This window comes from Dendrobium catenatum, unplaced genomic scaffold (assembly GCF_001605985.2).
Source record: "Dendrobium catenatum unplaced genomic scaffold, ASM160598v2 original_scaffold_182446, whole genome shotgun sequence".
In the NCBI taxonomy this organism is placed as follows: Eukaryota; Viridiplantae; Streptophyta; class Magnoliopsida; order Asparagales; family Orchidaceae; genus Dendrobium; species Dendrobium catenatum.
Genome location: NW_021500865.1, coordinates 78,194 through 88,916, shown reverse-complemented (window position 1 = coordinate 88,916; position 10,723 = coordinate 78,194). Strand labels below are relative to the sequence as shown.

Below are 10,723 nucleotides of genomic sequence, written 5' to 3'. Positions count from 1 at the left end.
CTTCTGTTACAAAGTCATGCCTTTTGGACTTAAAAATGCTGGTGCAACTTACCAGCGAGCTATGACCTGAATCTTCGATGATTTAATCCACCAACAAGTGGAATGTTACATCGATGATTTGGTTGTCAAAAGTCGTCAAAGGGAAGACCACCTTCATGATCTGAGAATCGTTTTTGAAAGGTTGCGCCGCTATGACCTAAAGATGAATCCCTTGAAATGTGCTTTCGGAGTTACTTCAGGGAAATTCTTAGGGTTTGTAGTAAGACACCGAGGTATAGAAATTGATCCTTCCAAAATAAAAGCCATCTTAGATATGCCACCTCCTAAAAGTCTAACCCAATTAAGATCTCTTCAAGGTAGGTTGGCATATCTACGGAGATTCATTTCTAACTTGTCTGGTAGGTGTCAACCATTTGCTGCTTTATGTAAGAAAGATGCCCAATTTCATTGGGATGAAAAGTGTCAAAATGCTTTTGAAAGCATAAAACAGTATTTGTTAACACCTCCAGTCTTAGCGGCTCCTATTCCGGGAAAACCTCTGATACTTTACACCGCAGCTTTAGACAACTCTCTTGGCGCCTTGTTAGCCCAAACTAACGAGGAAGGAAAAGAGAACTCACTTTACTACTTGAGTAGGAGACTCTTACCAACTGAAGCTAATTACCCACCTATTGAGAAACATTATTTAGCCTTGATTTTTACTGCCCAGAAATTAAGGCATTATATGTTAGCTCATAAAATCAATCTCATTTCTAGAGTCAATCCACTCCAATACCTGATGACTCGTCCAACGTTGTCAGGACGTTTGGCAAAATGGTCAATGTTCTTGCTCCAATTTGATATCACGTTTATACCCTTACGTGCAATCAAAGGTCAAGCCGTAGCTGACTTCTTAGCAGCACACCCGATCCCTGCTGAGTCCCCTCTAAATGATGACCTCCCAGATGAACAAATTATGAGTTTGGAGGAGCAGGAAGGAAATACCTGGGAGTTATATTTTGATGGTGCCGCATCTTCACAAAAGATTGGGGAACCTCAGGAAGTAATCCCAGGGAAGGCCGGTATCGGGTTGGTTTTCATAACCCCTGAAAAAGGATTGTTGCATTATTCTTATTATTTATTAGAGCCTTGCACTAATAACGAAGATGAATACGAAGCTCTAATATCTGGTTTAGAATTAGCAATATCAATGGAAATCGGGGAAATCAAGATATTTGGAGATTCTCAACTTATTATCAATCAAGTTGCTGGTATCTACAAAGTCTTGAAGCCTAAACTTCTTCCGTACTATCAATATACTATGAAGCTTCTCGAGCAGATTCCAAGTGTAACTTTGTATAGGATACCCCGTGGAAGAAATTCTATGGCGGATGCCCTTGCAAAACTTGCGAAAGAGTTAGCTTGTATAGAAGAAGAACCAATTTCTATAGAAGTTCAAGGTCGCAAGATTTTGTCTCCAATAGACTTGGAATACACCAATAATATTTTTCCTTCTGAGAGTGAGATTGTTCTTTCTATTAATGATGAAATGGTTGATTGGAGAAAACCTTTCATTGACTACTTGTAAGAAAACAAACTTCCTCAAGAGAAATCTGCTGCAGATCAGATTAAGAGAAGGGCTCTCTCCTATACGCTGATAAACGGCACTTTGTACCACCGGTCTTTTGATCAATTGTGGTTACGTTGTCTTAACAAATAGGAAGCCCAAAAGATCGTGACTGAGGTACATGCCGGATTGTGTGGTGCTCACCAATCTGGTCCTAAAATGAAGATGAAAATTAAAAGGTTAGGATATTATTGGCCCTCGATGATTGACGACTATATGTCTATTGCACGTCGTTGTCACCAGTGCCAAGTACATTGTGTAGTCCTACACCAACCTCCTAATGTCCTACATTGCTTCATGGCCTTTTGAAAGTTGGGGCATGGATATCATTGGCCCTATCGATCCTCCCTCTTCTAAAGGTCACCGATTCATTCTAGCGGTAACAGATTACTTTTCAAAATGGGCAGAAGCTGTTCCACTACGAGAAGTCAAAACTCTCAACGTGATCCAATTCTTTCGAGACCATATCGTATATCGATTCGGCATCCATCGTCGAATTATATCTGATAATGGTCCCTCTTTCAAAAGTACCAAACTGACAACTTTGTTAAATGTCACAATATTGATTGGAGATACTCCACAAGCTATTACCCACAGGCAAATGGTTTGGCAGAGGCCTTCAATAAGACGTTGGTAGGAATTTTAAAGAAGAGCTTAGAGGACAATAAGCGACAGTGGCATGAAAAGTTGGGTGAGGCTTTGTGGGCTTACCGAACCACATATAGAACCCCAACTCAGTCTACACCGTTTGCTTTAGTCTTTGGGGCTGAGGCTGTTCTCCCTTTAGAGGTACAGCTTCCCTCTCTAAGAGTTGCAGTTAATAATAGTATCACATATGAACAGAACGCCCGACTTTGACTAGAAGAACTCGAAGGTTTAGAAGAGAAGCGATTGCAGGCTCAACAGAACCTCGAGTTATATAAATCTCGTATGGCTCAAGCACATGATAAATTAGTCCGCCTTAGAAACTTTCGAGTAGGAGAGCTTGTGTTGGTCTTACGTATACCTATCTTGACTCATCGAAGGTTTGGGGGTAAATTTGAGCCTACCTGGGAAGGTCCTTTTGTGGTGGAGAAAGTCTACCAAGGAGGATCTTACCAATTGGTAGATTGTAAAAGTGATCGTCCTATGTTTCCAATCAATGGGCGTTTTCTTAAGAAATACTATGTGTAATGATATTGTTATGAAGATTTTGCAATAAAATTTACAAATTTCTTAGAATTTACGTTGTTCTCAAGTTTTGTTTTAATGTCACATATTGTACTGGGTCCAAGTGATTTGTATACTTTTGAAAATCAAAATAGAAAGGTTGCAAGATTTGAAATAATTGAGATGTTCTATAATACTATTGTAGAATTGTCCTTTTATTGATTTTCCCTTTTTTTACATATAATGGTCCAATATAAAAACAAAATCTATAGTGGAATATCTGTAAGTTATAAGGATCAATTTTGTTAAAAAAGAGAACAAATTTTCAATTCAATGAATTTTCAAAATTTTTATTCTTCCAAATATTTTCCATTCTCTTCTAGAAAATGACATATACAAATGTTTTAATCTCTAATAGAATATTTACATTTTGTCAATGTCATTTGTGATGAAGGGAAATGATCCAAAGTCTTAAAGAAATCAATTCTTCATTAAATTTTAAATCTTAAATTCATCTTTAGGTGTAAGTCCTCCTACGGCATCCTATTGACATCTTTGGAGTTAGGAGTAAGCATCCCTAGTGGCATCCTAATCTTCATTCCGAGGAGAAGTATAAGCATCCCTAGCGGCATCTTCTCTTCATTAAATTTTAAATCTTAAATCCGTCTTTAGGTATAAGTCCTCCTACGGCATCCTATTGACATCTTTGGAGTTAGGAGTAAGCATCCCTAGTGGCATCCTAATCTTTGTCCCGAGGAGAAGTATAAGCATCCCTAGCGGCATCTTCTCTTCATTAAATTTTAAATCTTAAATCCGTCTTTAGGTATGAGCACCGCCAAGTCCACTAGGGGCGCCCTGAAGGAATAAGAAATGGACAGCTTAGGTCAGGCTTGCATGAAACTTCTACCGAGAATCAGCGTTATGTCGATTACACATCTTAGGTTGGTCAGAACTGAGGGACAATGCCCCCTAACCTAAGTGGGCCTACCAGCGAAGCAACTGGTACTTAATTGGTCGGGGGGCGGTTTGGTTTCGTGCAACGCCCCCGCTGCAGGAACAGGCAGGCGGTTCTCATTGGAAAGTCAACGCCCCACCCCAACGTGAGAGTCTTGCCTTTTCAGCCTACGCTTGCTGCTTGCAGCATGGATTCTTTAGATCTAAAGAATCCATGCTTCCCCCGCCCCGGAGCGAGACTCTATCCAGATCTCAAATAAGAACGAGCTAGGCTTAGGCGGGCAAAGAAAGGGGGCCGGCCGGTCGGGGCCTTGGCGATACGTTCTTCTTTCGAAGCGTTTTGCCAATAGAGCGAGGGCGTCCTTGACGGGTGGGGCGCGCCAAAGCAACCGGGGCCCCGGAGGGGTCAGTACTAAAGTACTATCTTCTTTCCACTAAAAAGAACTGGCTGGCTGCGTTTTGTAGCGCGCGTACTCTGATCCTCTTCTACGAATCTACAACTCTATTTACTGAGCGAGACTCCATCGATATCCCTAAAAGTTTCTTTTTTCTTCTATTCTATGATTGAAATGATAGCTTCAACTAGGCTCCACTTTAGAGATGGTCTTAATAAAGATAGGGTCAGGGGCGCGTCGGAACGGTAGCTGCTTAGTCTCATCCGAGAGTCCAATCTTTTTGTACTGTGCTTTTTTTTTTCTTTTTTGAAAAAAGAAAGAAAGAAGGGGGTCGATTTAGGCTCCTTCCACTGCATAGCAGCGCTATCAGGTACTACGAGCCTTCTGTCCCACGCATCTAACCAGCTCGCGTGGTTCACCGGTTCCACCGAAAACTCTCATTTGTGGAGCATAGTGCGGCGCAGAGCGAGAAACGTCTCTTCTTTCGGTTTATTCACTGATCTGAAATGAAACGGAGCACTTGTTTTCTTATCTAGCGCCTGGGGCGAGGCGTTCGCAGAATCAGTATATCCGAACCGAAGACGCACTTCTCAGATCAGTGACGGCCTCTCCAGCGGAGCTGGGCGCCGGGCCCTGGATGCGCTAGCGATCGGCACATTAGGGGAGTGCTTGCCCGGGTTTCTCGGCCTGGTATCCTGCACCTCGCGTTCATGATCTCTATATTCCACTGTGCCCCGGAGACACGGTCGAAGCTCGCCCGCCCAGTGTGCCTCTTTCACGACATGCTCTGGTCCCGGGTCTCTTCCTGTGGTCTTCTAGCGTTAGAAGAAGTCGTGTCCGTCCACGTCCTACCACGTTAGGGGACTAAGCAGGGACAATCCTAATCGGTGACTTTCGCGGTCGCCCTCACTGAACCGACTTGAATATGAACTACGATTCAGATCAAGTCTGACCGAAATCGGATTTCCTTTTCGTGCCATATGACGCTGAGACTTTCCTTTTTCCCCTTTCTTCCCTTTCCTTTATTTGTTCTCGAAGGTCTTCGTCTCCGTGTAAAAGCAAACTCTCCAAATTTATGACCAACCTTTCCTTCAGTGATCCGACAACGAACAGGAGTTTTTCCATTGTAAATGAGTACGGAGCAATCAACGAATTCCGGCGAAATAGAAGATCTACGTGACCAAATTTTCCTGCTCAAAAGACTTTCTCTGTTCTTCTTCATTCTCAACAGGAAAGCATCAACAAAACTGCCCTTCCATATAGATCGTCGTGGCATGAACTAAATTCTGCGTTTCCCCACCCCCACTACTGCCCTAAATCCTGCTTTGGTGGGCTTCCCCCAAGGTGACACCGAAGGTCTACCTCCTTTCGTGCGCCCCTCACCTCCTCCATGAGGATGATCCACTGGATTCATTGCAACACCACGAACAATGGGGCGTCTGCCTAACCACCGGCTTTGTCCTGCTTTTCTAAGCTTACGTGCACCATGGTGGGGATTGGAAACTATACCAATAGTAGCTCGGCATCGGGAATCTATGAGTTTTTCAACACCCGAAGGTAGCCGCACAAGACATTGTGAGGCTGGCTCCTTCATTATTTTAGCAGAAGTTCCTGCGGCTCGAGCCAGCATTGCGCCTTTACCTGGATGATATTCAATATCATGTACCAATGTTCCCATACGTATATCAGCTAATGGTATGCAATTTCCTACTTGAGAATTTAGATCAAGTATCTCGTATCTATAAGCAGGGGGGCGTGGCCAAGAAGCAGCCAGCTGACTGCCCCCTGAAACCCGATCTTGATTCGCTGTGCGAACAAGGTCTTGGAACCGACGGTATGTATGGGCATTCTGGGCAGGTCGCAAGAAGCCGCTTTTATAAGGTTTGGACCAATCGCAATTCATCACCATCTGACCCGCTTCCAATCGATGACTGGCTAATATATAAGTGTTGACCTAAGCCCCTGTGCAGTGGCTCGGCTCCCGAACCGTACGTGAGCCGCCTCGTACGGCTCTTCCTAAGAAGGTAGAAGCCCCCCTCTATAAAAATGAAAAAGCCTTCGCTTCGCCCTCCTATTCAACGGGGCTATTAGAGACTTCGTTCTTTGACTTCTTTTCTTTTTTATAGAGGGCTTCGTTTCTGATACCGGCTTTCTTAGTGACGAGCTCACTTTCGCGGACTTCTGCCTTAGTGTAGTCTCGGTGAAGACTTTCATTTCAGACTCCGTTCCTTAGCCTAGTATATATCCACAGCTGACGTGACTCCGTACCGACGCCTTTCCCTTTGTAGACGGATAAGTGACTCTGTCACCCTAGCTTTTCTCCTTTGTAGAACAGCTAAGCCAGTTCCTGAGTTTCACTTACCTTAAACCAACTCTTTGATTCCATAACCTTAGCCTCGGCTCGGCTAAGTGATTTATTTCGTCACCTTAACGTACTTTTGTTTTCGTGCTTATTCCCATCAGGTCTAACCTTTGCCGGGCTTTCGTCCCCGCGCCTATAGGCGGCTTGGCTTCGCTATCGCTCATGACTTGGTATAGAGATCTCTCCGTGTAGTGTAGTGGTCGTCGGCCTTCCCACCCCCATGCCTCCTTCCTTACTTTTCTGCTCCTTACAGTCGCACCTTGACTACTAGAAATCTAAAGGACAGGGGGCTGTTCACCTTTGCTTTTGAAACTGAGCTACTTCATAAAAGAAAGAAAAACTAAAGACTCTTGTAAAGGCGAACGGGGCTCCCAGGCCGGGACGTCTGGCGGAATGCTTGGCCTCCTGCGCTGGAAGCGACACCCGAAGGGTGAGCTTCTTAGGTTAGCTTCACGTCAGTAGGCATTCTGGGCTGGAAGGAGGCAAGCAAATGAAGGGAGGCATGGAGGGCCGACTACAAGACTACGACTACAAGAAGCAAAGCTTAGCGAGCTTTAGTTGGCCGACCACTACATAAGCCGCTTAGGGGAAAGCTCGAATTCGCTTCGCGAACCTTCATTCGTTGCTAAGCCAAGGTCCCAGGTCTCCGAGTCAGCCCGCGCTTTTTCGAAGAATCCTGCACCCATGGGCATACGGCCTGGCAGGCCTTCCCTTTCCGCCGGAGCTTCATGGGCGTTGCCCCGTTCCCCAATCAGATGTTTGGATGTGAGCTATACTCCGCGAGGAGCCACACGGGCGTATGTTTGCCTTGCCATTTGACCTCTCTTCCCGTGTGAGACGGAATGCTCAGTGACAACCTCTCAATTGTAACCGCCTGGCCTCTCTTGCTACCACGGTAGCACCTAGTGTGGTCAGCACCAATCGTGTTCGGGCAACGAAGCTGACACTCATTCACATTGGTTCATCCTGCTATGCCCCGGGCCTTTTGCTCTTCTAACAACAATGGTGGCCGGCCATTCGTCAAGGCCCCGGAATCCGCTGGACATCTCAGCGGCGGGATTGGATACCCGCATCAGATCGAAGTTCCATGTTAGTGCCTCCCTAAAAGGAGATTCTAGGTGGGTCGCTTCGCGAAAGACATTGCTTAGGACCAACGGGTCACACGACAGGTGCACGATCGACTTTGCACGCTCCATTCTTCGTGGCAGGCAAGCTACCTTGATCCGCCTTCGGCTTCGATTCGTTATGCTCAGCAGCTCCAACAAGCCCTAAATTTTCTTGCTGCCTCAAACTTTGCCAAGAAAGCGCTGCTTGACGTTTGATCCTATGTGCCCAGAGAACGCAATGCGTTCTCCCCTTTCGGATCTCGCAAAGAGGAGAAAACGTCTTTTTTCCTATGAGTTTCTCTCTCATTCGCGGAGCGAAGAAAGCGGGCTTTGCCCCAGCTATCGCTATCCTTGGGAAAGCCAAAGAGCTACCGAAGGAAAGGAATGCAGTCTCTCCCTTGGCCAAGGGAGAGGGCAGGGCAGAGAAGAAAACGTCCTTCGCGCAAGTTTGTTTGCTTCCTGCGCAGGCTTGGCTCTTCGACCAAGGAGGCATGAAGGTAGGAAGGCCGACCACTACATAAAGCGTAAGCAAGCACTTGGCTTGGGAGCAAGCTACCTTTCTTTGATCCACTTTCCGGGGCAGGGAAGAGAACGAAAATAGGCAAAAGATGGTGGCCGTGGTAGATTCGAGGATCTGACGCGGCGGAGCGAACTCTTCTATCGTGTTCGTGTTGCATTTCCTCTGGCGGCGTAGCAGCACCCCCTCGATCCATCGTACTAGAGCGATCCGAGAAGAACGATTAGGGTCATATTCGATCCTTTCTACAATGCCCATAGACGAAGTGCTTCGTTTCAGGTCAATTTTTCGCTGCAATCGCTTCGATCCACCCCCTCGGTGAAAAACTGTAATACGCCCAGATGAATTCCTCCCTGCGGACTTCCCCGTACTCAAAGTGAAATTGAGAAGTGCTCTCCCCTTTAGGCTTTTTCTCATTCTCTCTCGTCATCATTCGATTCTGTCTCTACTTCAATGAAAAAAGCTCCTCCTACTCCTCCTTATCTAACGCCTTTAGTATAGGATCGTCGTTGGTCCTTCTTTCATCTCTGTCTTTTGTCATTTCTTTTTTCTTTTAGAAGAGCTTTTTGCTCCGCACCTTTCCATTGGACCGCGAGACGCTACTCTCCATAAGTCATTGAGCTATAGGCTCTCAAGGGTGCCCTTCCTTGTTGGTCTGAGTTCTGCGAAGATTGTGCCCTCAGGGTAAGGTAAGGGCTCTTTGTTTTCCCCATTCAATTCATTCATTCTCAAAATTTCTAAAAGCTTCCGACTGCTGCTCTTCAATGAATTCCCCCAAGATACGATTGATCTATTGCCGAGGAAGATTCTCACTCAAGGAAGCTCCAACAAAGACCGGGTTTTGATCTTTACTGGACAGTTATTTCGGAGTTGATCTCAGTGCATGCATGAAGGAAGACATAGATCGAATGAAAGAGCAAATGAAGGACATCACAGGTAATGAATGATAGAGTCTAAGAGTCAATGTGCAAATTAGTAGAATAGTGAAATGAAGTCTTCTAGTTCGAGTTCATAGAGTGCCGCTGCCCAAGAAAGATTGAGAGCTCCAACCGGGATCTTCGACTAACTACTCTCTAGCGCCTTTGGAACCAGGGTCTTCACGTATCCCGCATGATGTGCTCCGTCTTCTTGGCATGAACCATTCTGCTTTCAAGTCCTGGGGAACCACTCCTCTTGTCTTGCCAGGCAACTCAACCTATTCTATTTGTTTTGTCTGCTTTCTTTCCACCGACCGGGCTTGCTGTGGATCATGTTTAGAAAGAAAAGTGCTCTAATCAACCTGAGACCACTGACTCTCGGAAACTAGAGAGAAATCGCCTGGATCAAATGACTTTGTGCTCTATGTTGATAGGTGGAAGATAAGATCGATTTGCTTATCCATCTGATCGTTTTGTTTTCAAAACGGATGAAAGACGATTTCTGTTGATTGACCTCCTTCTAGTCATGGACACCCTCTCTCTCGTCTACAACCCTTGTAGCACTCTTTCTTGCACTACTTCTTTTGTTTTTTGTTTTCCAAGGCGATTCCCCTGTTGAGACATTAGTTTATCGCTGAGTAAGCAATGTTTTTCCCGCTCCGGTACTCAAATTGATTTTAGGCTACGAAGGTATGAAATTGTGAACTGCCTCGACAACTGTATATGCATCTTTTTTGGTAAGCTAGCGCCTTGCTAAAGGGGATTTACTTTAGATACACAGACCTCTGAAGAACCTACCGGGATAAACCCTAGGCGTCGTTCGCAGCCTATCATACATTTGACACAGCAGACCGTAGCGAAGGACGAGTCGTTCCTTCACGTTGCGCCTGCTAGTCTAAAATACAACCGGAGGCGCGGAGCGAAGCAAGGGAATTCAGACACGACTGAGTTACTCGTCTGAAACTGCTACCCCCGCTGCCCTAACCGCTGCTTTCATAAGTGAACTTTGAATCCGCTTACTGGTCCTCGGTCTATGTTTCCTTTACCCGCAGCTAACCGCTAAACAGTCTACATCAGTAGCCTCACCACATTCATAACTCGCCATGCACAACAGGCCTCTTTTGGTATGTCATATTTCTTTCTTAAAAACAACATGAGACCATTCAACTGGATGGCCTCTGCGTATGATAACATTCCAAGCAGACCCATAGAAAACTCCCCCGACGCCTCCTTGCTCCACACAACCTGATCTTGTGTACCTCGGGCAGGAAGTTCCACCCTTTTTCTCTCTTCCCACAGCTGAGCCAGAGTTGAGGTGAAAGGGGAGGGCCCACTGTCCATTCACTAGAAATCTACTCACCAAAGAGTCTCTTTCACCAAAGTAAAGCATCACATTCCTTCCAACAACATCTACAATTCTTCCCTGGGACAACCACGGATCAGTCCACAGTCTAGTTTTCCTTCCATCACCTTCTTCTTACCATATCTAAATAAAAGAATGAATAAACTTTTTCAAAAAATATATTTCTATCTTTAAACATATTCTATAGAATTTCATGTTCATCTTTTGAGATGATATGTTATTCTTTGAACTATGTTTGATTATAGAAATATCAATTTTTAAAACCCTATTTTGATATTGAATCCATTATAGAATATTGTGTCAGTCTCTAGAGATTATATTTTATTCTTAATGCAGTATTCGGTTACAAAATAG

At 45.0% G+C, this 10,723-nt stretch overlaps 1 protein-coding gene and 1 pseudogene across 1 annotated transcript; one reads left to right on the top strand and one right to left on the bottom strand.

Annotated features, from left to right (window-relative positions):
- The first annotated feature begins 1,807 nt into the window (after nt 1-1,807).
- Nucleotides 1,808-2,481, top strand: LOC110110816 (annotated as a pseudogene).
- Nucleotides 2,482-5,232: 2,751 nt separating this feature from the next.
- On the bottom strand, nt 5,233-10,464 carry LOC110110817 (60S ribosomal protein L2, mitochondrial). The gene is made up of 2 exons (XM_028692350.1): nt 7,632-10,464; nt 5,233-6,053 (listed from the first exon to the last, which is right to left on the bottom strand). Exons 1-2 carry the CDS (start codon nt 8,504-8,506, stop codon nt 5,384-5,386), a joined length of 1,545 nt encoding a protein of 514 aa, XP_028548183.1. The 5' UTR covers nt 8,507-10,464; the 3' UTR covers nt 5,233-5,383.
- Nucleotides 10,465-10,723: the final 259 nt, after the last annotated feature.

Excerpts from the sequence above, each read along its gene's own strand:
- LOC110110817 (XM_028692350.1), bottom strand. The coding sequence starts at position 8,506 with ATGAGAAAAAGCCTAAAGGGGAGAGCACTTCTCAATTTCACTTTGAGT. Across the intron at positions 6,054-7,631 it reads AAAGTCGATCGTGCACCTGT|CACTTATATATTAGCCAGTC; the intron begins CGTGTGACCCGT and ends GGCTTAGGTCAA.